At 35.6% G+C, this 26,788-nt stretch overlaps 2 protein-coding genes and 2 pseudogenes across 3 annotated transcripts; all 4 read left to right on the forward strand.

Moving 5' to 3' along the window:
• Positions 1 to 2,392: 2,392 nt before the first annotated feature.
• LOC132169985 (uncharacterized protein At4g02000-like) lies at positions 2,393 to 3,130 on the forward strand. Its single transcript, XM_059580917.2, has one exon. It carries the CDS (start codon positions 2,393 to 2,395, stop codon positions 3,128 to 3,130), a length of 738 nt encoding a protein of 245 aa, XP_059436900.2.
• A 1,436-nt stretch (positions 3,131 to 4,566) lies between these two features.
• On the forward strand, positions 4,567 to 6,454 carry LOC148589912 (uncharacterized). Its single transcript, XM_088515735.1, has 2 exons — positions 4,567 to 5,341; positions 5,907 to 6,454. Exons 1-2 carry the CDS (start codon positions 4,567 to 4,569, stop codon positions 6,452 to 6,454), a joined length of 1,323 nt encoding a protein of 440 aa, XP_088371861.1.
• A 1,179-nt stretch (positions 6,455 to 7,633) lies between these two features.
• On the forward strand, positions 7,634 to 16,376 carry LOC132169989 (G-type lectin S-receptor-like serine/threonine-protein kinase At1g11410; annotated as a pseudogene).
• Positions 16,377 to 18,990: 2,614 nt separating this feature from the next.
• Positions 18,991 to 25,781, forward strand: LOC132171844 (G-type lectin S-receptor-like serine/threonine-protein kinase At1g11410; annotated as a pseudogene). Its single transcript, XR_015912329.1, has 8 exons — positions 18,991 to 20,505; positions 21,342 to 21,470; positions 21,853 to 22,061; positions 22,576 to 22,786; positions 22,876 to 23,022; positions 24,882 to 24,972; positions 25,175 to 25,325; positions 25,406 to 25,781. The product of XR_015912329.1 is annotated as a G-type lectin S-receptor-like serine/threonine-protein kinase At1g11410 (transcript).
• The last annotated feature ends 1,007 nt before the right edge of the window (positions 25,782 to 26,788 follow it).

Genomic DNA, 26,788 nt, shown 5'->3' on the forward strand with positions numbered 1-26,788 from the left:
TCAAGGGCGACTTATTAGGGGCGACTGTGAAGTCGACGCTAATGCTTACCTATTAGCATCGACTTTTGAAAGTCACCCAAATTAGCGTCAGCTTCGAAGTGGACGTTAATAGTCGACCCAAAAGATAAATATTAGCATCCACTTTACAGTGGACGCTAATAAGTCGACGCTAATATACTTGCGGGAATTATACCAGAGGCGGAAAAATTATTAGGGGCGACAGTATGACTATTAGCGTCCACTCTTAGTCGACGCTGATAATTTAGTATCAGCGTCCACCCGTAGTGGACACTAATAGTCAAATATATAAATAAAAAAAAATTAATTGTCCTCAATAGAAAGTGGACGCTGATGATGGAGCATTAGCGTCCACAAAGTTGACGCTAAAGCTCTTACAAAAAAGATAAAAAAAAAAATAAAAAAGAAATTAAACTAAAAGCTCAATAGCGTCCAAAAAAGTGGACGCTGATGATATATCATTAGCGTCCACTCCCATAGTGAACGCTAATAATTGAGCATTAGCGTCCACTAAAGTGGACGCTAATGGTCTTGTAAAAAAATAAAAAAATAAAAAACAAATTAAACTAAAAGCTCAACAGCATCCACAAAAGTGGACGCTAATGATATATCATTAGCATCCACTCTCATAGTGGACGCTAATAATCAAGCATTAGCGTCCACTTTTAGTGGATGCTAATGGTCTTGTAAAAAAATAAAAAAATAAAAAACAAATTAAACTAAAAGCTCAACAGCGTCCACAAAAGTGGACGCTGATGATATATCATTAGCGTCCACTCCTATAGTGGACGCTAAACCTCTTATATATATATATATATATATATATATATATATATTAAAAAAAAATTAAACTAAAAGCTCAACAGCATCCACAAAAGTGGACGCTGATGATATATCATTAGCGTCGCATTAGCGTCCACTTTGGCGGACGCTAAAGCTCTTATAAAAAAAATAAAAAAAGAAAAAAGAAATTAAACTAAAAGCTCAATAGCATCCACCAAAAGTGGACGCTGTTGATAATCATTAGCGTCCACTCTCATAGTGGACGCTAATGGTCTTGTAAAAAAGTATAAAAATATAAAAACAAATTAAACTAAATTCTCAACAGCGTCCACCAAAAGTGGACGCTGATGATACATTATTAGTGTCCACTCTCATAGTGAACGCTAATAATTATGCATTAGCGTCCACTGTAGTGGACACTAATGGTCATGTAAAAAATAAAAAAAATAAAAAACAAACAAAAGTTGAAGATTATAGGTTCAATTGAACATCTAAAAATGATAAAATGTCCTTTATACCCTCAAAACTTTTAGAAAATTATATGTTTTATCATTCTAATTACACTAGATCATACTTAATTAACTACTTAAGTATGATCTAATGTAATTAGAATGATAATACATATCATCATATCATTGTTTTTTGAAAATAATTAACTTACTTAGTAATACTAAGTTAGTATATATTAACGAACATGTATAATATATATATATATATATATATATATATATATATATATATATATATATATATATATATATATATATATATATATACTAAGTAACATATAATTTGTTTTTGTCAAAATAACCTATAGTAAATTATACTAGGTTAGTAATTTAATATATTAAGTCTCTGGGTACTTAATTGTTGTATTTGTATGAATTTGTATACTTCTGATTTATGTCATATTATATATGTATATTTTGTTATTATATAATCATATGATTTAATCATCAATTGATCATTTTATATAATCATATAAATTATAATGGTAGATCATATGATGTAACATCTAACTTATAATGATATCTACAACATAATACTCTAAACATAAGATGAGCATATATCTCTAAACAAAAACATTGTTGGTTCTAATATTAATCACTTAATTTGTGATATATATGATCATATGATATAATAATTCACATAATCTTTTTTTTTTTCTAATTACAATTCACATAATCTTTAGATCATGTGATCTATCACTTAACTTAATAGTAATACTAAGTTAGTATATAGTAACTAACAAGTATGTATATTATATATTCATATATATAATACTCATACAAATATTAAGTAACATATAATTTTTTTGTTTGTCAAAATAACCTATAGTTAATTATAGTAAGTTAGTAATTCAATAAATATTAACTTAGTTAATATGTTAGTTTATTAATTAACTAGTTACTAGTTAGTATGTCAATACTAATATATAACACACACAAGGAGTTAAACCTAGTTGAAGGTCATAGTAGAGTAAAATTTTCTCTCTAGGCTCATAACCTAGAGTAGAAGAAAATATTCCCCTGCGGTGGTGGTGACTGCGTTTTAGAGTGGTGCTGTTACTGTTTGGGCGACAAGAATTATCATGGCGGAGGATCTCTCGAAGTTATGGGGGAAACTATCTCTAGATGAAGGAGAAATGATGGAAGTGGCGATCCAGCCACGGATGGTTGAAGGAGTGGTGTCACGAGGAAAATTTTGTGTGGTAGGGAAACTACTCACAGATTGCTTTGTTGGGAAGGATATTATCAAACGAACGTTGATCAAGGGATGGCAACCAACGGGTAGTCTTTCCTTCAAAGTATTGGGCGAGAATGTGTTTATCCTGGAGTTCGAGAATGAATGGGACAAAGCAAGGGTGTTAGAGGGGAGGCCATGGATTTTCGAAGGAAACCTGTTTTCAGTGGAAGAGTTTGATGGCCAGTCCTCACCATCAAAAATAATTTTTGAGCAAGCGGCCTTTTGGGTTAGAATGTTTAATCTCCCTTTGGCATGCATGGGAAAAGAGGTGGGCCAACAAATTGGGGCCACAATGTGGACTATGGAGGAAGTTGATACCGATGAGGAAGGAGTAGGCTGGGGAAAATTTTTAAGAGTCAAGATCAGAATTGATTTAACTAAACCTCTGCCTAGGGGTAGGGTTATCAATCTCCTTGGTAAGCAAACTTTGATAGCTTTTCAATACGAGAAGTTACCAAAATATTGCTTTGACTGTGGCAAAATATGGCATGGGCGGATGGGCTGTACGGTACAAGGAGGAAATCGACCCAAGGAGATGGAGAAGCAGTGTGGCCCCTGGATGCGCGTACCATCTCCATGGTGAAGGCGTGATTTTCCTACTCCTCGCTTTTTCGAACAGCAAGGGGAAGGAATGAGGGAAGATGACAAATCTCATGCAGGGATACGTGGTAATCGGCGTAGAAGCAGCAAGTATCACAGTGAAAGTGACAAAGCAGCAGCTTCACAGGCAGAGGAATCAACAAAGGAAAAATCTCCGGTGATCCCAGACGAAACGCCGGCGAGTGGGGAAAGAGCCGTTACAGATGAAGGGAGTATTAATGGTAGGGGAGCAGATTCTGGCGTGAATAAAGGAGCATTTACTGGGGGGATTTCCGTTAGTGGGCAAGCTGAATCACCAGCCGTTAAAGGAAACAATAAAGAAGATGCGCAGGAGGTTTTATTAGGGGAAGAAAATTTCCTGAAGGCGGTTAGGGAATTGAAATTAAAAGGGAAAGAAGTATCTATGAATGCGAATGGGCTGTCCAATAAAGGCGAGATTTTGAATGAGAAAACAAGAAAAGAAAGAACAAAAGAGGAAAGCCATCAACCTGTGCAAGTAAATGTGGTGAATGAGAATGAGCCACGTGGGGAGTCAACCAAGGAGAAATTAAATGGTGGTGGGGGAGATCAGGCCCATGGGACGCTGAAGTGGAAACGAAGTGCAAGGGCTGGCCAACAGTGGCCGTCTGAAGCCCAACAAGCTAGCCCAGTGGGAAAAAGGAAAATTTTAGGTGGTCTAGGAGCTCAACAGGGAGATGAAAAAGGGGTACAAAACAGGAGACTAAAATATAAGGGGGAACGTGAATTTGTGCTACGTGATGAAGATGGTGCTAGCATTAATGGATCGGGAATGGCGGGGTCTGGATCACAGCCCTGCCGACCGGCATGAAAATACTATGTTGGAACTGTCGAGGGCTTGGGAACCCTGAGACAGTTCGGGAGCTTTGCCAAAAGGTCAAAGATTAGTGTCCCAATTTGGTTTTCCTGATGGAGACCAAATTAAGTAGTAATAAAATGTCTGTGATAAAACAAAGGATGGGTTTCAATAATATGCTAGTCGTGGATTGTATAGGGAGAAGTTGAGGGTTGGCATTACTGTGGAAGGAGGGATTAGGAGTTGAAATCCAGAATTACAGCATTAGGCATATTAATGCAGTTGTGTGTCCTCTAAACTCAGTTCCATGGACTTTCACTGGCTTTTACGGCCACTCGGAAGCGCATTGAAGATAGGAAGCATGGAAGCTACTGAGACATTTGAAATCCAAGGCTCTTGGCCCTTGGATGTGCGCTGGCGATTTTAACGAAATTGTCGACCCATCTGAAAAAGTGGGAGGTAAGCGAAGGTCTAACTTCCTGATGGAGAATTTTAAAACAACACTTGAAGAATGTGGCCTTTTTGAAGTAGTGACCAAAGGCCCAACATGCACTTGGAATAATGGGAGAGAAGGGGAAGAATTTATTATGGAGAAATTAGATAGAATGGTGGCTTCTCATGACTGGCATGTTCGGTTCCCCAACGTGGAGGTATCGCTTGAAGCTGCAACTTTTTCTGATCATCTCTCAATGTCTATTAATCTTGAGGGCACTCAGTTTACAAGTAGGAGGACGCGGGGATTCAGATTCGAAGCCAAGTGGGCTGATAATATGGAGTGCCGTGAGGTTATAAGGAGCATATGGTGGAAAAAAACTCATGTGAAAGGAACCTGGCATTCGGTGGCGGGGAAACTAGAAGCTAGCAAGTCCAGACTAAAGGCGTGGCAACGCGTGCAAGGTGGAAATATGAGACAGCAAATAAATGAGCTGTCCGAACAGCTGTTGAAGGCACAAGCTGAACATGAAGGGGCTGACACCTCTCTACTGATGAAGTTGAAAAATGAGCTACTGGAAAAACAACAAGAGGACGACCTGTTCTGGAAGCAGAGGGCGAAAGAAGACTGGGCAAAATTTGGGGATCAGAATTCTCGTTTCTTCCATGCATGTGCAACTCAGAAGAAAAAAGCCAGTTTGATAACTGGAATTACGGATGAATTTGGGCAACGTTGGGAAACAAACGAACAAATTGGGGAAGCATTTATCAGATATTTTCAAAAAAATTTCACCACATTTGGACCTAGACAGATGGAGAAGGCGTTGGAAGCAATTGAGAAGCATGTAACCCCATCAATGAACGAATCTTTGTTGAAAGATTTTACGGTGGAAGAAGTGGGAATCGCTTTAAGTCAAATGGCCCCTTTAAAAGCGCTCGGGCCAGATGGTTTTTCAGCCTGTTTTTTTTAGAAAAATTGGCCGGCGATTGGCGAAGAGGATAGCCATGCTGTATTACAAATTTTCAATAATGGAAGCATGAATAAAGAGCTAAATTTGACTTATATTGCTTTAATCCCAAAAACTGCTAACCCAACTTCTGTTACAGAATTTCGCCCCATTAGTTTGTGTAATGTCCTTTATAAATTGATATCCAAGACCCTAGCAAACAGACATAAAATTGTGCTCCCTGATATAATCTCACCAAACCAAAATGCGTTTGTCCCCGGTCGGCTTATAACGGACAACATATTGGCAGCTTTTGAAACCCTTCATACCATGAAGTCGAGAATGTGGGGGAAGGTGGGTCATATGGCGGTTAAACTCGACATGAGTAAAGCCTATGACAGGGTGGAATGAGATTTTTTAGAAGCCATTATGGAGCGGATGGGATTTGCGAGTAGATGGATCCAGTTGATAATGATGTATGTCAAGTCGTACGGGTCGGATTAACCCTTCTAGGGGGATCCGACAAGGGGACCCTATCTCACCTTATTTGTTTTTATTGTGTGTAGAGGCCCTTAGTTCCCTTCTGACTCAGGCTGATAGAGATGGCATACTGCCTGGTGTTCCAACTTCAAAGCGAGGACCCCGTTTAAGCCATCTTTTCTTTGCGGATGACAGTCTGTTATTCTGTAAAGCTACTCCCTTATATTGGCAACGGATGACTAAGATTTTAACCATTTATGAGAAAGCTTCTGGACAACGACTAAACCAAGCAAAAACCTCCCTGTTTTTCAGCCGCAATACACCTGCAGTTACAAAGGAGGAAATTCTGAGACTGTCTGGGATTCAGTCCACGCAGAGATATGGCAAGTACCTTGGGCTGCCAGCCCTTGTTGGTAAATCTCGTAGACAAGCTTTTAATAGCATAAGAGACAGAGTGTGGAGGCGACTGGGTGATTGGAAGCTGAAATTGTTGTCACAAGCTGGGAGAGAGATATTGCTAAAAGCTGTGATCCAAGCCATTCCAACATACAGCATGAGTATGTTCCTTCCCCCCAAAGTATTATATTCTGAGATTAATTCAATGATGCAGAATTTTTGGTGGGGAAATCAATAAAATAGATTGGGGATACATTGGAGGAAATGGAGTAAAATGGGGCTGTCAAAAGAATGTGGAGGCATGGGCTTTCAAGATTTGTCATGTTTTAACAAAGCTCTGTTGGCGAAACAATGCTGGAGATTATTGAAGTCCCCAGAGAGCTTACAGCAACAATTTTAAAGGCTAAATACTATCCTTATTGTTCTTTTATGGAAGTAAAACTGGGGACGAAGCCTTCTTTTGCATGGAGAAGTATTCAAGGCGCCAGAGACCTTCATAAAGATGGTCTTTTCTGGAGAGTGGGAAATGGTCAATCAATCAATATATGGTGGGATTGTTGGATCCCAATTTCTTCAACTTATAGAATCCATTCCCCACCGAGGGTGTTGGACCCGAGTAGTAAGGTAAGTGAACTCCTTGACAACGGAAAGTGTGGATGGAACCAAGAGTTGTTGAAAAGTATCTTCACTGACGAGGAAAGAGTTGCTATTACTTCTATCCCGATAAGCCAAACGAATCAACCAGATGTCCAGATATGGCGGTGCACAAACAATGGAATGTTCTCAGTAAAGAGTGCCTATCACCTTGCAAAAGAGATGGAAATGAGTGGGAATCCGGAAGGCTCTTTGAAGACAAAGGAGAGTATTTTATGGAAGACTCTTTGGAGGCTAACTATTCCAAATGCAGCCAAAAATTTTCTTTGGAGAGCTTGTCACAATCTATTGCCAACAAAGGATAATCTCCTTAGGCGGAAGGTTGTGACTGAGCCTTGGTGTCCATTTTTGAGAAGGAACCGGAAACTGTTTATCATGCTTTGTGGGGCTGCCCAGCAGCCAAGGACGTTTGGGGTAGTAGCAGAAGAATTTTCCAGAAGTGTGTCATTGAGGGCAGCAACTTCATGGAGACGGCAGAATATATTCTTGAAAGAAGTGGAGCAGCTGAGTTTGGCATATTTGTGCAATTAGCCCGTCAGATTTGGTTTAGGCGGAATAAATAGGTCCATGAAGGAATATTTATTAACCCAAATGTTATTCTCTGCAAGACTGAAGAACAGGCTGAGGAGTTCAAAAAAGCAAATGAGGTGAGTCAAAATAGAAGAGTGGTGGAGAACAATGAGCATGAAAAAAGTGGTTAGCCCCGCCTCAAGGTTCGCATAAGATAAATTGGGATGTGGCTATTGATAAATTACATGAACGCATGGGGATAAGTGTCGTGATTAGAGGAGAAAATGGGCAGGTTATTGCGGCGATGAGTAAGACTACCTTGGGTTTATTGGAGCCAACAATGGGGGAAGCATTAGCCGCGTATCATGCAGTTTGCCTTGGATGGGATCTGGGAATGCAAAATATATATCTAGAAGGTGATGCGAAACAAATTGTGGAAGTAGTCAACTCTCAAACGAGTACATGGAGTCGTTTTGGACATCTAACAGATGACACAAGGCGAATTTTACGATCTTTTTCAAGTTGGAGATGTAATTTTGTTTATCGAAATGCAAATGAGACGGCACACCGGCTTGCAAAAGCGGCGATAACATATATCAGTGATAGGATATGGAGGAATACAATTCCAAATTGTATTAGTGATATCGTTTTGATGGAGCAATCAGCTCTATTTTGTGAATGTTGATGGAGGTTATTTGCTCCATCCATTACCATTCTATTCAATGAAATACTCTTTTGTTCAAAAAAAATAATATATATATATATAACACACACATGACACATGTATAATAAAATAAGTAATATACATAGAAGTATTGAGTAACATTTACTTAATTATATTTGCTTAATATATATTAATTAACTAAATAATATGTTAATTTATGAACTAACTAGTTAGTATGTCAACTAATACATACACATAAATATTAAATTATTCATATAACATATACTATTTAATTACTAATATACATATATATATATATATATATATATATATATATATATATATATATATATATATATGAACGAGCTAATGAGTTGTGCTAACGAGCCGGTTCGAGTCTTAAACGAGTCAAGCCCACGAGTCCCCATCGAGTTTGATCGAGCGAGCCGGGTATGTATCACTAACTAATCGAGTGGGTTTCAACAGTAACAAGGGGGCTTGTACAGTGTCGAGCTCGAGTTCGGATTGAGCTTAATCGAGCGGGTATTGAGCGAGCTGTCGAGTTGTATTAGCTCGCTTACACCCCTAGTTTCAATTGAACATCTAAAAATGATAAAATATCCTGTATACCCTCAAAACTAAACAAAAATTAAGCAAACTTTCGCCACAATACAAAAGAAAAGCAAAAACAGGCCTGCAGAGAGTCTTTTTCCCTTCCAAAACTACAAACCCTGCGAGTCCCAATTAGTAGAAATATGTTTCTGCAGACACTTAGCCATGGCATGAGAACGCCAAAGCCTCTTTACTAGGACCACACAAAAAATAGATCGATGATCCCTTGTTTGTATGAAATTCTGACAGAACAAACACTTCGAAGTCACCCGAAACACCCCATTTCATGTAGTTAGGCTATCCTTAATAGTAAGTCTTTTTAAACCCTTTGAATTTGTACTTTTAAGACATATAAGAATGTAAGTCACCTAATAACACGAAGTCTATAATATATCTTTATTTTGTAACACACTTACTATGTTCCAACGACGCGATTTGTATTTGTTTCAAGTTGGTCTCCTCCAACGATTCTAGCCATACCAAAATCTGCAATTTTTGGATTTAATGCATTGTCAAGTAGAACATTGCTAGCCTTTAAGTCTTTATGAATAATTCTTAATCTTGAGTCTTGATGAAGATATAGGAGCCCTCGAGCAACCCCCACAAATAATTTCGAAGCGTCTTCCCCAATCTATCAATGACCTTTTTGTTTCATCTGAATGAAGAGATAAGAACTTAGAATATATGCTTATGTTTGTAATGGGAGACCATTTTGCAAGAAGTTTATGTGAAAAGTAGACATATGAAAAATGAAAAAGTCTAGGATTTTGTTTGGCAAGTACTCATAGATTAACATCTTCTCTTCTCGATGAACGCAATAACCTAAAATCCTCACAAGGTTCCTGTGTTGGAGTTTAGCAATTATTGTAACTTCATTTTTGAATTCTTCTACTCCTTGTCCGGAATACTTTGAAAGTCTTTTTACTGCAATTTCCTTCTAATTATCTAACAGGCCCTGAAATCAAAGTACAAATTTCATTTAATCATGATGCACAAAAACATCAAGGATAAAAATCTGGTGCATTAAAACCCATGAATTTAAATTATGCAAATTTCTAAACTCTTTCAGGGAGAGTAGTACCTTATAAACTGAGCCAAAACCTCCTTCTCCAAGCTTGTTAGCATCAGAGAAATTATCTATGGCTGCAACTATGATACTTAGATCAAAGAATGGTAAATCTGAACTTCTTGTACTTTCATCGAGCTCCCTTATACTACTTGGAGATTCTTGAAGGTATGTCGAACTTGAGGTAAGACTAAACATCTTTTTGCTTTCCCTGCTTCCTCTTCCTGTCATCAAACGCAGTTACAAATATTTGAGGGGGCAATGTTTTTGCAATTATGAATTCCAACACAAAAAGAAATACATGAAAAGAAAATAATGAAACAGAGGAACAGAACAAGCTGCAGAATTCTACCTTATAATTTTCCATTTTATCATTGGTAGGATGAAATGAGTTGGGTTTATAGTTCTTCAGGTAATTGATTGATTATGACAGTAAAAACTCTGACTTTCTTTCTTGCCTCCTAAGTTACCAAACTAATTATTTTTTAATATCTGATTATTGGTTTACAACATAAAGTCACCTTGACAGCATTCATTAATTACCGGGCTTAGAAATAAAGAAATAAAAACTGGTTCAAATAAAATAGTGAAAATAGTTTACTTATCTCTTTTGTTCTTCATTACCAGCCAATATCCAATGGAGACCAAAAGAAGCAACATTACACAACAGAAACTATAAGAACTGCCAATATCTTCTTGCTCTTAATAAGGCCTTTTTTCTTTGAATATTGAGCTAAAATGAAAAGAAAAGAAAAGAAAAGAAAGAAACTGTTAAAATATTATTAAATTATTACATTTTTTTTATTGATTTAAGTTTTTAAAGATAAATGATAATTTAACATGCTATTAAAGCAACTGTTTTGAGTACAAAAGAGTTTGAACTCACACGTGAGGAGAGTGTTCAATATTAATTAAATACTTAAATTTACTTTTTTTTTTATTCCTATAAATTTTTAGAATAAATGGTAATTTAACATAAACATTATTTGTATTGGCATCATAAATCGAAGAGGGTAATTGAACATAACCGGTACATATTGATGAAAATTGCAAGAAAAAAAGGAGAGGAAGAAAGGAATATGGGTTTAAGGGAATGATTGGCATCTCCTATTATTAGGCTCTTCGAATTTTACATAAATTCAAACAGCCTAACAGAGGAGATTGCGGGCCAAACTATCTTGAACAAGTGAATCCCGCATCTTAAACTATTCGAAGCAGGTGAACTCCGCTGTCCCTCTTTCTTAACCTATCAAAATTTCAATAAAATTGAGGAAATCTAATAGCATGATCCTCATCCTAAGGGGAATGCATGAAACTGTCTTCATTGTAGCAAAGATCAGATGGGGCATGTGTGACTTATAATGGCATAAAAAAATAAGGAATACATCAATACAAGTTTAGAAAATCTTACAAAAATCCACTTGTTGCTGATGGGTTAGAATTCAAGTCAGAAAATTGGAGATTGGCCCAATTGCGGACCATGGACCGGCCAAAGATTTAGCGGTGTACCTGAAATAAATCAAATTTTTTTTCTCAAAGGCATTTACGTGAATAATCAAGATGAGGTCACGATTATGAATAATGTAACTGACCCTAGAGTTTTTACTAGAATGGTGTTGAATGAATGAGGAATCGTTGATCGGTACACGTGGCTCGAGGCTAGATGGTTCGTGTTACGGTCTGCTCTGAAAGAGTCGTGCAATATGTACAAAGAGTGCGGTCCAAATAGTTACTGCGACCCATACAATCCAGACAAGTTCCAATGGACATGCTTACCTGGGTTTGAACCCAATTCGACCCGTGATTGGTACTTGAGAGACGGGTCGGGCGGGAGTGTGAGGAGGTAGGGAGTATCCGTGTGCCGCAGTGAAGAAGGGTTTGTGAAGTTGACACGTGTGAAGGTACCGGATACTTCAATAGCATGTGCGGACATGAGTCTGAGTTTGGAGGAGTGTAGGTAGGAGTGCTTGAGGAATTGTTCTTGTACGGCTTACACCAGTGCAGACAAGACAAGGGGAGGGATTGGGTGCTTGGCATGGCACGGGGATTTGGTGGACACTAGAGGCTACTCCAATGCGGGACAAGAATTATATATACGTGTGGATGCTATTGTGCTAGGTAATTTTCCATTTTTATAACTCTTTCTTTATCACTATTTTTTGAATTGGAAAATGTTATCTGAATGTCTATTATATATTTTATCTTACTTGAATTCTAGCCCATCATCAACAAGTGGATTTTTGTAAGATTTTATAAACTTGTATTGATGTATTCCTTTTTTTTTTTTTTTTTTTTTCTGTCCTTATATGTCACACATGCCCCATCTGATCTTGATATAATGAAGACAGTTTCATGCATTCCCCTTAGGATGAGGATCATGTTATTAGATTTCCTCAATTTTATTGAAATTCGAATAACTTAAGAAAGCGGGACTGTAGAGTTCACCTACTCTGAACAATTTAAGATGCCGGATTCACTTGTTCTGGATAGTTTGGCCTGCAATCTCATATGTTAGGCTGTCTGAATTTATGTAAAATTTGAAGAGCCTAATAATAGGAGATGCCAATCATTCTCTTAAACCCATATTCCTTTCTTCCTCTCCCTTTTTTCTTGCAATTTTCATCAATATTTACTTGTTGTGTTCAATTACCCTCTTTGATTTGTGATGTCAATACAAATAATGTTTAAGTTAAATTACCATTTATGCTAAAAGTTTATAGGAATAAAAAAAATGTAAAATTAAGTATTTAATTAATATTCGACACACTCCTCATGTGTGAGTTCAAACTCTCTTGTACTGAAAACAATTGCTTTGATAGCATGTTAAATCACAATTTATCTTAAAAAGTTGGGTTAAATTCACTTTACCCCTCCTGGAGTTTCAGGAATTTTTCAATTCGAACTCCAATGTTTAAAAATTGGCAATGTATCCCCCTAATGTTTCAAAAATTTTCAATTCAGACATTCCGTTATTAATTTTCGTCAAATTGGACAGAAATCTATGAAATTACGTAATTACCCTCAATGCTTTTTTTTAAAAAAATTTTTGTCCAATTAGACAAAAATTAGTAACGTATGGTTTGAATTGAAAATTTTTTAAACATTAGGGGGGTACATTGCCAATTTTTAAACATAGGAGTTCGAATTGAAAAACTCCTGAAACTTCAGGGGGTAAAGTGAATTTAACCCAACAAAACTTAAACCGATAAAAAAGATGAAAATTTAATAATATTTTAACAGTTTCTTTCTTTTCTTTTCTTTTCATTTTAGCTCAATATTCAAAGAAAAAAGGTCTTATTAGGAGCAAGAAGATATTGACAGTTCTTATAGTTTCTGTTGCTGTAATGTTGCTTCTTTTGGTCTCCATTGGGTATTGGCAGGTAATGAAGAACAAAAGAGGTAAGTAAACAATTTTCACTATTTTATTTGAACTAGTTTTTATTTCTATTTTCTATTCATCTATTTCTTTATTTCTAAGCCTGGTAATTAATGAATGCTATCAAGGTGACTTTATGTTGTAAACTAATAATCAGATATTAAAAAATAATTAGTTTGGTAACTGCGGAGGCAAGAAAGAAAGTCAGAATTTTTACTGCCATAATCAATCAATTACCTGAAGAACTATAAACCCAACTCATTTCATCCTACCAATGATAAAATGGAAAATTGTAAGGTAGAATTCTGTAGCTTGTTCTGTTCCTCTGTTTCATTATTTTCTTTTAATGTATTTCTTTTTGTGTTGGAATTCATAATTGCAAAAACAATCATTTGTAACGATGTGCTTGCATGATTGGACAGGGAGCAGAAGACAAGTCGCATTGTTTAATGACGGTACAAATGGCTCACAATCCTTTCTTCGAGATTCTGCGAAGCTTGATGAAACTAGAAGAAAACCAGATGTGCAATATTTCGATCTGAGCACCATAGTTGCTGCCACGGACGATTTCTCCTCGTCTAAAAGGCTTGGACAAGGTGGTTTTGGCCCGGTCTATAAGGTTAGTTTCTTGCACATACACATTAAATGTAAATACTAACCAATATTACTATTCATATTTCAGTACAAGTTGAGAAATGGTAGAGCGTCTATCCCATCCTTCTTTTATTTTTTCATACATTTTTAAAAAAAAAAAAAAAATCAAAAATCAATCATTAGATTTGTAAGATATATGAGATATTTATGGGTACACATAGAATTACAAAGGGATTGAGGCTTACACCTTGACGTGGCAAGAGCTATGTCGGGCAAAAAAAATTCTCATATTCAATTAAGAAATAATAAAAATTTATTCTTTCGATCATCTTCATATAGTGAATTGATGAATTTACTATTTAATTTGTGTGAGACCCACATAATAAGTTCACAAATCCAGTTATTAATTTATTGGATTTGCAAAAAGCGATAGTTGAAAGATGATTGTGTAGCATGCCTCAATTCAACTCGTCCTCGTAATGTCTACGAAACGTGACAAGCACCCATTTGAAGAAAGTGATCGACGGGTGCTTGAACGTCTACAAAATTTGTAAGAAAAACGATTTTCCCCTCTTTTGAATTTGAGAATAAAAAAGCAAAACTGATCAGAGACGATTTCAAAGAGCAAAGAGAAGAACCAGAAGAAAACAGAGTCAAAGAGGGATGAAGCTCCAATGAGGAACAAAGAAAACTGAGCCAAAGAGACAAATGCTCAATGACAATGAATTTTTTACAAAAAGGATTTCTTGTTCAGACCCACGAAGGATGGATATATATATATATATATATATATATATATATATATACACGTGTGTGTGTGTGTGTTGACAATGAATCCTGAAGTTTTAATTATGACAATTTTTTTGTTCAGACCCACGAAGGATTTCTTGTTACAGACGTTCAGACCCACAAATTTCAATGCTTGAACCACGATTAAAGCAGACATTTTTCAAAGAAATTTGTCGAATCATCATTTCAAGTAGGGCGGTTTTCATTCAAACCAGCCTTATAAAAAAAATCATATCTCGAGTTTCTAACATGGGATGTAAGCATGCTTGGTGGCGTTAAAAAGCTAATTCAAATGATGTTTATTGGGTCAAAACGAGATCTAAAGAGAAGATTAAAATTTGGAGAGTGTTTCTCATTTGAAGTTACATTTGAACGAGTTACTTGTTTGGAAGCCGATTCGAACAAGTGTTTGGTAGGTTTGAACAAGGATTTTATAGAAGTACTCCGTTGAAGTCTCGTCTAAAGTTAGGTTCGAACGAGCCACAACCTGAATTTAAATAATACTTTAACATGCACCTAGAGCAATATTTGATGGAGGAATTCACATGGTGGTTTACATTCATGGCTACATCATACTTGCATACTATATATAATGTTCAAAAAAAAAAAAAAAAACAGATAATATATGTTAATTAATTGATGTAAGTTCCCATTATAATTGCAGGGTCAACTAGCCAATGGATAGGAAATAGCGGTGAAAACACTCTCAAAAAGTTCAAAACAGGGCATTGAAGAATTTAAGAACGAAGTTAAGCTGATAGCAAAACTCCAACATAGGAATCTTGTGAGGCTTTTTGGTTGTTGCATTCACAAAGGAGAGAAGATGTTGATCTATGAATACTTGCCAAACAAAAGTCTTGACTTTTTCATCTTCGGTATGCATTCTCTTCAATCATCACTCATTTTCAATTATATAAATGTGAGAGTAAAATTTTATATTTTTTTGGCATGTAAGTATTGTTTTCACTATGTATTATTGATGGAATCTTAATTTCATGTTTTGGGTCAGACGAAATAAGAAGGAAATTGTTAGATTGGAGAAAGCGATTTGACATTATTTCTGGAATTGCTCGAGGAGTCTTATATCTTCACCAAGATTCAAGGCTAAAAATCATCCACAGAGACCTAAAAGCAAGTAATGTTCTACTGGATGCGGCAATGAATCCAAAAATTTCAGATTTTGGGTTGGCTAGAATGTTTGGTGATGATCAAGATGAAGCAAATACAAGAAAAGTTGTTGGCACATAGTATGCCTCTCTCCCTCTCACACACGCACACATGGACCTACAATGCTACTAAAAACAAAACTTAGACGACCATCATTTTTTGTTTTCTGGTGTAATTGTAGTGGATACATCTCTCTAGAGTATGCAATGGAAGGGTTTTATTCTATAAAATCATATTTCTTTAGCTATGGTGTCTTGACACTAGAGATAATCAGTGGCAAGAGAAACAATTATTATCACATCAGAAGTCCTTCCCTAAATTTGATTAGATATGTAAGCAAAAGCCTAAATTTGATTGAATTTTACCCCAGGTGGCAATTACTCTAAAGAAAAAAACTCTTAAATTTATTGCAGGTATGGGACCTATGGATGGATGGCAAAGCCTTGGACGTAGTCGATCCATCATTGGGTCAGGAATATCCCACTCATGAAGTTCTGAGATGCATTCAAATTGGGCTCTTATGTATGCAAGAACAAGCCAAAAATCGGCCAACCATGCTTGAAATTGTCTTCATGCTTGGAAATGAAGGAGTTGTTCCATCTCCTAACAAGCCAGCATTTATCAACAGAACTTACAAAACCATTAATTCTGGTCTAGATTCCTCAGGCTCTAAAGGACCACCTACTTCCTTAAATGAGCTGACCACCACCATGCCTGAAGGTCGCTAAACTTGTGTACAACTATTTGATATCTACATGTGTAAAAGTTGGTCTGTAAAACGATGAATGTTAAGTAACATGATGCTTATGAGTTTTATCCTTCAGGTCAACTTTATTTCTTTTGTTGGTTTAATGACCGACATTGGCAGTCGATAACGTGTCAACTATTCAGTTTCCTTAAAAAGCTCAGAATTTATTTCCAGACACCATGAGTTTTATTTTCAGTAAATGTAGAAACAATAAACATGATTCACACTCATTAATACCATCCCATGTACTTAAATAGTTTTATCCCCAGGACAAATGAGGATACAAATGCATCGTCATGAAAGGATATGGGTATTTTTTCAGGAAGAAAATTAAAGTATATGGAAATTGAGTGGTGATGTAGACCAGGAGAGAACTACAACGCTATTGACCCCATAATTTTAAAAATCTCTTCAATAATTGTAAGTTCTTATCAAATAAATCCTCTAAAATTTTATTTTTACCCCTTCAAAAGTTTTTGCGTTAGTTTTGCCCACCTAATTATTAATATTCGAGTTTCACCCCTAAATGTAGACCAGATTGCTCACAGCTTTATAGACGGAATGGCCTCCCAATAAGAATAGTGTGACCTCCCAATCGGTGTTATTCAATATAAAACATTCTTGAGAGAATTTTTCCCTTATTCCCCATAATTATATTCTTAAAAAAAGTTAGGATTTATAGAAAAGTTAGTTATTTGCAAGTTTTTGTTCTCACCACAACACATTTCAGCAAATGGGATTTTTTTTTTTTTTTTTTGTTAATGTAAATTAGTCCAAATTGAATTGCACAATTAAATCACTATGATCAAGTCCAAAGAAACTCATACTTATAGCATCAGTAACTGGTGATGGGTAATACATCAACTTTCTAGCGGGCGACCAAGTGCCTTCTAGGCCCATGGGCCATCGGGCCCCTTTAACCTTCAGCCCACAAGCCTTGATCCATAGGGAAGATTGAGTGACCTCTCAAGTTCCACACTAGCCGATGAGTGTTCTACCGTGAAACAACCCTTAAGCAAACCATCAGTTAATGGCCCCATGATTTGAGCATCGAATTGGGCCGTTGGCCCATGGCTCTGGCTTTGGCCGATCTACCTAATGGTTGATTCGTGAGGATGTCTTTCCTTTCCATTGAAGCTCTCACTCGCTGTACTTTCTTTGTTGGGCACATTTGTCTTACTTGTAATGACCAATGTCGTGTTAAGAGAGCCAAAAACCCTAGGCCAAAGGTATGCTCGATATTACTTTCTGCCTTACTGCCGTAGTTATATATATAAAAAACATTGTATTGACTTAAGCAGTAAAGTGTCTCTGTTGATATCTTTAGTGAGGGCTAGGTAGCGATCAACTGTATCAACCATGACTAAATTTAAAATCAAAATCTCCTTGAAAGAAAATTTAAGATATCCCACAAGAATCAAAAAGACATTTTCTTGGTTACAACAAATTGCATTAATATGAAGTCCCCATCACCTTTCGTTATGATAGTGGTGGGAGTAGTTCAAATAATTAATGTGGCCAATATTAGATAAGTCATGAAAACACTCTGTTCCAGCAAGAAATTGATACATCAATACATCAAATCATATACAAATTAAGAAATTAATATCCAGCTCCAATTTGTGGCTAAAGCTCCTCCTAGCTCACCAATTAATCAATTCTAGACAACTAAGAAGCAACGTTCTGGTTTTTCCACGATCATATCACATGCCAGTGTACGTAATAAAATAAAGTACTTCCTTTTCTTATTATTATTATTTTTTTTTTTTTTTATACATGTCCGCCAAGATAAAGAAAAACAAGAAAGAGATTCAAACTAATAGCATCCGCTTCATGAGATATGGTTTTCAGCTGACTAAACTACCCTTAAGGGCTTCTTAATTAGTTTCATTTACACACGTCGCTCACATTGACATTTGTCACATTTCCTCTTGTAGGAGATTTGGACCACCACCTAGATTTCAATGCTTTCTGCAACCTCATATGATTAGCCAAGACCTATATGTCTAATCTTCATTAGGAAAACCATGTTTCTTGCTAAAGCGGTATTGATTATTGAATTAAAGGATCTTACAAGTAATCGAATATATGAAACATATTATTTAACCCTCATGCATATGATTGGTTTTGGAAAATATTTGAGATTGTACACGTCTTTTACTATAATTTTTATACAAATTGATGAATTGATTGAGGATACATAAACTATCATGCCATTTTGTAAAGAAATTTGTACTAAAGGCTATTAAGTCACTCTTATTTTTATGGTACAATTGGGTTTACAATTTTAAAAATAGGGATTTAAAAATGTGTTTGTTTGAAAATGTAATTAAATGTTTGACAAAATTGCATTTTGGCCTTTAAAATTTTAAATTAATATTTAAAATCATAATTTTTTAAAAACAACTTCTTCATGAAACGTGGACAACATATTGAGCTACCCCCGAGAATATGCCAAATTGTCTTAAATGATGTAAAATTGACAAGACAGAAAGATATGTACTGAAGCATTACTAACCTCAAGAGTAATGCTACACACATTATCACTTCTGCACTTTCTCTTTCGCACTCTCTAAGACGTGGCATTACTCCATCCTTAAACATATGATCATGCATTTAACCATTGAAGTAGCTTCTTGAAAAACCATTCTCATGGTGGTTTCGATTTCCTCCATTGTGCACCTTACTTATTCAATGTCTCACCTACTTCCCAGACTTTAGTACTCCTGAATCTTTCGAGTTCTATTAATTACCCCTATTCAAGTTCAGTTTGATCGTTAATCTTAACCCAATCCCACCGACACACAGCAATCTTGTTGGCCAACCTATAATCTTCATCGAAAAAACCACCATGAATCCGGCTAAAGAGTTATTGAATACATCGTTGCTTTTCTCCCTACTTGTTTTCTGATTTTGCATTTCCCTTGACACCATTTCCCCGAACCAGCCCGTTAAAGACGGTGACATTCTGGTTTCGAAAGGAAAAATCTTCGCACTTGGGTTTTTCAGCCCGGGAAACTCTGGCCGCCGCTACGTCGGAATATGGTATTACAAAGTTCTTCAACAAACCGTTGTGTGGGTGGCAAATAGAGACATCCCTCTCAATGACACCTCTGGAGTCCTCTCCATCAACGGCCATGGAAACCGTGTCCTTAACAGCCAAAACCGAAGCACCCCAATCTGGTCTACAAATGCTTCAATCTCAACCACAAACAATTCTATGGCTCAACTCTTAGATTCTAGGAATCTTGTTTTGGTTCTACGAGACAGCCAAAGGGTTACATGGCAGAGCTTCGACTATCCCACCAATACTCTGCTTCCGTTGATGAAACTTGGGCTGGACCGGCGGACAGGGTTGAGCCGATACCTAACATCTTGGGAACCGAAAACTGCACATTCGAGATTGACCCAATTGGGTACCCACAATTGTTCCTAAACAAGGGCGAAACTCCACCGTGGCAAGGCGGACCTTGGACCGGCCAAAGATGGAGCGGTGTACCCAAAATGGATCATAATTTTATTTACAACGTCAGTTACGTGAATAATCAAGATGAGGTCACGATTGTGTATAGTGTAACTGACCCTAGAGTTTTTTTACTAGAATGGTGTTGAATGAATCAGGAATCGTTGATCGGTCCACGTGGCACGAGGCTAGATGGTTTGTTTTTGGTCTGCTCCGATAGAGTCGTGCAATATGTACGAAGAGTGCAGTCCAAATAGTTACTGCGACCTGTATAATCCAGACAAGTTTCTGTGCACATGCTTACCTGGGTTTGAGCCCAATTCGACCCGTGATTGGTACTTGAGAGACGGGTCGGGCGGGTGTGTGAGGAGGCGGGGAGTATCTGCGTGCGGCAGTGGAGAAAGGTTTGTGAAGTTGGCACGTGTGAAGGTACCGGATACTTCAATAGCACATACGGACATGAATCTGAGTTTGGAGGAGTGTAGGCAGGAGTGCTTGAGGAATTGTTCTTGTACGGCTTACACCAGTGCAGACGAGACAAGGGGAGGGATTGGGTGCTTGGCATGGCACGGGGACTTAGTGGACACTAGAGTCTACTCCAAAACAAGACAAGAATTATATATACGTGGGGATACAGTTGTGCTAGGTATTTTCCATTTTTATAACTTTTCCTTTCTCATTGTTTTTTGAATTGGATTTTTTTTTTTTTTTTTTTTTTGTCTAATTGAATTGGAAAATGTTATCTGAATGTCTATTTTATATTTTTTTTTCTGACTTGAATTCTAACCCATCAGCAACAAGTGGATTTTTGTAAGATTTTCTAAACTTGTATTGATGTATTTCTTATTTTTTTATGTCCTTATAAGTCACACAAGCTCCATCTGATCTTTAATACAATGAAGACAGTTTCATGCATTCCCCTTTTGATGAGGATCATGCTATTAGATTTCCTCAATTTTATTGAAATTTTGATAGCTTAAGAAAGAGGGACAGCGGAGTTCACCTGCTTCGAATAGTTTAAGATGCGGGATTCATTTGTTCAGGACAGTTTGGCCCGCAATCTCATCTGTTAGGCTGTTTGAATTTATGTAAAATTCGAAGAGCCAAATAATAGGAGATCCCAATCATTCCTTTAAACCCATATTCCTTTCTTCCTCGCCCTTTTTTCTTGCAATTTTCATCAATATTTACCGGTTATGTTCAATGACCCTCTTCGATTTATGATGCCAATACAAATAATGTTTATTTTAAATTACCATTTATGCTAAAAATTTATAGGAATAAAAAAAATATATAAATTTAAGTATTTAATTAATATTGAACACTCTCCTCATGTGTGAGTTCAAACTCTTTTGTACTCAAAACAGTTGCTTTGATAGCATGTTAAATCATCATTTATCTTAAAAAAACTTAAATCAATAAAAAAAAATGTAATAATTTAATAATATTTTAATAGTTTCTTTTCTTTTCTTTTCATTTTAGCTCAATATTCAAAGAAAAAAGGCCTTATTATGAGCAAGAAGATATTGGCAGTTCTTATAGTTTCTGTGGCTGTAATGTTGCTTCTTTTGGTCTCCATTGGATATTGGCTGGTAATGAAGAACAAAAGAGGTAAGTAAACTATTTTCACTATTTTATTTGAACCAGTTTTTATTTCTTTATTTCTAAGCCCGGTAATTAATGAATGCTGTCAAGGTGACTTTATGTTGTAAACCAATAATCAGATATTAAAAAATAATTAGTTTGGTAACTGAGGAGGCAAGAAAGAAAGTCAGAGTTTTTACTGTCATAATCAATCAATTACCAGAAGAACTATAAACCCAACTCATTTCATCCTACCAATAATAAAAATGGAAAATTATAAGGTAGAATTCTGCAGCTTGTTCTGTTCCTCTGTTTCATTATTTTCTTTTAATGTATTTCTTTTTGTGTTGGAATTCATAATTGCAAAAACATTGCCTCCTGAAATATTTGTAACTGCGTTTGATGACAGGAAGAGGAAGCAGGGAAAGCAAAAATATGTTTAGTCTTACGTCAAGTTCAACATACCTTCAAGAATCTCCAAGTAGTATAAGGGAGCTCGATGAGAGTACAAGAAGTTTAGATTTACCATTCTTTGATCTAAGTATCATAGTTGCAGCCATAGATAATTTCTCTGACACTAACAAGCTTGGAGAAGGAGGTTTTGGCTCAGTTTATAAGGTACTACTCTCCCTGAAAGAGTTTCGAAATTTGCATAATTTCAATTCATGGGTTTTAATGCACCAGATTTTTATCCTTGATGTTTCTGTGCATGTAACATCCCACCCCAATGACACACAATATTGTCCGCTTTTGGCTTCCCAGGAGGTCACCTATCCTGGTACTACTCCAGCAGAAGCACGCTTAATTACGGAGTTCTGATGGGATCATGACCATCACGGCTTTAAAACGCGTTGTTTGGGATCAGAGATACATAGCAGCAGCATAGCAGAGCCCTTCCCACAACAATATTGTCCTCTTTGGCGCTTACCAGGAGTCGATCCCACGAGTCGATCCCACGACCTCCTGGCATCCCTCATGGCTTTGTTCCTCCCTAGCCACCACTAGGCTAGGAGAACACGTTGTTGTCATTAAGGATGTAGTATACATTTAAGCACATCCTCATCTCCATACCCAGGCAATGTGGGACATCACAGTGCATCATGATTAAATGAAATTTGTACTTTGATTTCAGGGTCTGTTAGATAATCAGAAGGAAATTGCAGTAAAAAGACTTTCAAAGTATTCCGAACTAGGAGTAGAAGAATTCAAAAATGAAGTTACAATAATTGCTAAACTCCAACATAGGAACCTTGTGAGGATTTTAGGTTATTGCGTTCATCGAGAAGAGAGGATGTTAATCTATGAGTACTTGCCAAACAAAAGCCTAGACTTTTTCATTTTTCGTATGTCTACTTTTCACATAAACTTCTTGCAAAATGGTCTCCCATTACAAACATAAGCATATATTCTAAGTTCCTATCTCTTCATTCAGATGAAACAAAAAGGTCATTGATAGATTGGGGAAGACGCTTCGAAATTATTTGTGGGGTTGCTCGAGGGCTCTTATATCTTCATCAAGACTCAAGATTAAAAATTATTCATAGAGACTTAAAGGCTAGCAATGTTCTACTTGACAATGCATTAAATCTAGGGGTGTCAATGCGGGTGGTTAAAAACCGTCCGCTAACCGTTAACCGCTAACCGTCTAACCATCTAACCGCTTAACAGCATTAACCGCTAACCGCCTAACCGCAATAACCGCCTAATGGCTAGCAGTTAGCGGTTATTGGGTCTACTAACCGTAACCGCTAACCGCCTTTTTATATAATATATTTTTATAATTATAATTATAAAAATATTTATACATATAACATAATCATTTGATAATTAAATCACAATTTTTTAAAAAAATAATTAAATCACAATTTGAGTATTAATATATTATCACTATAATTTATATGATTATATCATATAATCACTTGATCATTAAATCACAATTTTTTTAAAAATAATTAAATCACAATTTGAGTATTAATATATTATCACTATAATTTATATGATTATATCACATGATCAATTGATCATTAAATCATTTGATTATATAATAATAAATTATACATATATAATATGACATAACTCATAAGTATACCAATTCATACTAATATAACAATTAAATATCTATAGACTTATTTCCAATGTATGTTATAAAGTTATAAGTCTATATAAGTCTACATATGCATATGAATAATATAAATGTATAATATCAATATTTAATCATATGATTCAATGACAATTCAAATACTTTATTCAAGACTTCAAGTGAATCATACTATTGATGTAAAATGATGATATGATTCGTATAATATCAAATTAAGTAATTGACATTGGATTAAACAATGACTAATGTGTTACTTATAAACAAAATTTAAGTATTAATGTATTATCATTATAATTTTAGTAATTTATATATTATCACTATAATTGATATGATTATATCACATGATGACTTGATCATTAAATCATACGATTAAATAATAATAAATAATACATATATAATATGACATAACTCATAAGTCATAAGTCTACAAGTTAATCATATGATTCATGTACAATGATAATCACAATTGATTCAATTGAATTAAACAATATATTACTTATAACTACAATTTAATTAAAGCATTATTAGATATTTTAGGAATTTAGGATTTAAGAGTTTGAACATTACCATTTACCATTAGATATTAAGTTCAATTCAAAGAAAAAAGATTATAAGTAAATATGATAATAATTTAAATAATTAATCATATTATATAATTTAATGAGATTATATGATTATATAATATCAAATTATGTGTACATGCTTGTGCCTTAATATTATTATGTTTAAGTTTATAACTTTTCTTCTTTTGATGTCTACAGGATTTGCTAGAGGACCAAATGAGAGGATTGATGAAGTTTTAATGTTTTATTTGTATCATTTAATGTTTTATTTGCACTTATTTTATATGCTTTGTGTTGAACTTTTTTTATATGCTTTTTTTATATGTTGTGACAGTTGTCTGAATTTTGAATTTTTTTTTATATGTTGTGTTGAATTTTTTTTTCTTAAAAAAAAAAAAGTTAACCGGTTATGATTTAATATTTAACGAAATTTTTTTAAAGTACAAGTAAATGTAAATTTTGGGTCAAATATTTTTTATTTTTCAATATGGGCACTTTTTATAGCAATTGGGCTCAAGAAGACACTAAAAATACCAACAACAAAAAAGGGTAAAAAAAAGCCCAAAAAAGGAAGCCCAAAAAGGCCTAAAAAAAGCCCTAAAAGGCTAAAAAAAAACTCAATTTTGAAAAAGCGGTTAGCGGGCGGTTATCTATTTTATTAACCGCTAACCGTTAGGCGGTTAGCGGTTGTGGTTAGTGAAATTTACTAACCGCTAAGGCGGTTACGGTTAGTGGTTATTGCCAATAACCGTTAACCGTAACCGCCTTGACACCCCTAATTAAATCCAAAAATTGCAGATTTTGGTATAGCTAGAATCGTTAAAGGAGACCAAATTGAAGCAAATACAAATCGCGTCGTTGGAACATAGTAAGTGTGTTACAAAATAAAGATATATTATAGACTTCATGTTATTAGGTGACTTCCATTCTTATATGTCTTAAAAGTGCAAATTCAAAGGGTTTAAAAAGACTTCGTAATTCTTTTTTCTATTGTGTTTGTAGAAAGTTTATGCACTACATTAATGCTCAAATAGAGAGCTATCTTTGATAATTTCATTTTGTTACTGCAGTGGTTATATGTCACCGGAGTATGCAATGCAGGAGCTATTTTCAGTGAAGTCTAATGTATATAGCTTTGGGGTTTTGTTGCTGGAGATCATTACTGGCAAAAAGAATAGTGCTTATTATAATGATGGTCCCTCCTCAAATTTGATTGGGCATGTAAGAACACATGCAAATAATGGCTTGTCAAATTAGTGTAATATTGTTTTAACCTAATATGATGATTACTTTGTTTGTAGGTTTGGGACCTATGGAGAGAAGAAAAAGCCATGGAAATGGTTGATTCATCACTAGGTGAGCAATATGCCAATGCAATTTCGAGATGTATTTAAATTGGGCTTTTGTGCGTGCAAGAACATGCAACAGATAGGCCGACCACGTCAGCAGTTGTTTTCATGTTGAGTAATGACACAACTCTTGCTTATCCAAAACAACCAGCATTTATCCTAAAGAGCACTTACAATAGTAGAGATAGATCAACTAGTGAAGGAGCTAATTCTGTAAATGAAGTAACAATTACTATGATTAATGCTCGCTAACCATATATAGGCTGTTAGGTTCGGTGCACCAATATGTTATTACAGCATATGATTAACTTCCTGTAATTCTGCTGTACATTGATATTTTTCTTGTATGACTATAGAATAATATAAGATCATTACCAAGAGAACTTGAACTTCAAAACTAGTTCAAAACAACATTAACAATAAGGGTGGAGGAACTACATAGAAAACATTTGGTCTTAAAAATCCTGCGAGGTCTGAGAACATGGTTACTGACTTACTGTCCAAAGTTTGCTGTCTTGGGTGAGAAGGACTTGCCTTTGTGGTTGCCGGCCAAGAATAAGCTTTTCACTTGTAAAGACACTTGGGAGGCCATTCGTAGGAGGCATGCTTTGTTTTTATGGCTTACTATTAAGGATAGCCTAACTACATGAAATGGGGTGTTTCGAGTGACTTCGAAGTGTTTGTTCTGTAGGAATTTCATACAAACAAGGGATCATCTATTTTTTGTGTGGTCCTAGTAAAGAGGCTTTGGCGTTCTCATGCCATGGCTAAGTGTCTGCAGAAACATATTTCTACTAATTGGGACTCCATCGTTAGGCAGGGTTTGAAGTTTTGGAAGGGAAAAAGACTCTCTCTGCGAGCCTGCATGAGGTGCTTGTGGTGTCATTTTTTTTTTGCTTTTCTTTTGTATTGTGGCGAAAGTTTGCTTAATTTTTGTTTGGTTTTGGCTTTGCTCAGAAGACTGAGGATTGCTGTGTTTGTTGGGTATGGTTGTATATGCCCTTGATTTTCAGTAGTTTGTCCTACTGGAATAGTGAATTGTAATGGATAAAAAATTCATTCATACGAAAAAGGAAATGGGTTATAAAATGTAAAAATAAGGGTAAAGTACATTCCTACGGTTAGGAAATTAATCCTATTTCGCAAGACCCGTACGATGCGAAAAATAAGAAGTATGGAACATAACAAAGATAAGGCAATCAAATCACATACGACCCCAAGATTTAAGTGGTTCAGCTTAACAAGCCTACCGCCACTAGCGGAAATGATCCGGAGAAAATTCACTATTAAAAGATGGAGTACAAAAATAGTAGAGAGAATCACTCAGATCCCAAA

This window comes from Corylus avellana, chromosome 1 (genome assembly GCF_965113065.1).
Source record: "Corylus avellana chromosome 1, dhCorAvel1.hap1.2, whole genome shotgun sequence".
NCBI lineage: Eukaryota > Viridiplantae > Streptophyta > Magnoliopsida > Fagales > Betulaceae > Corylus > Corylus avellana.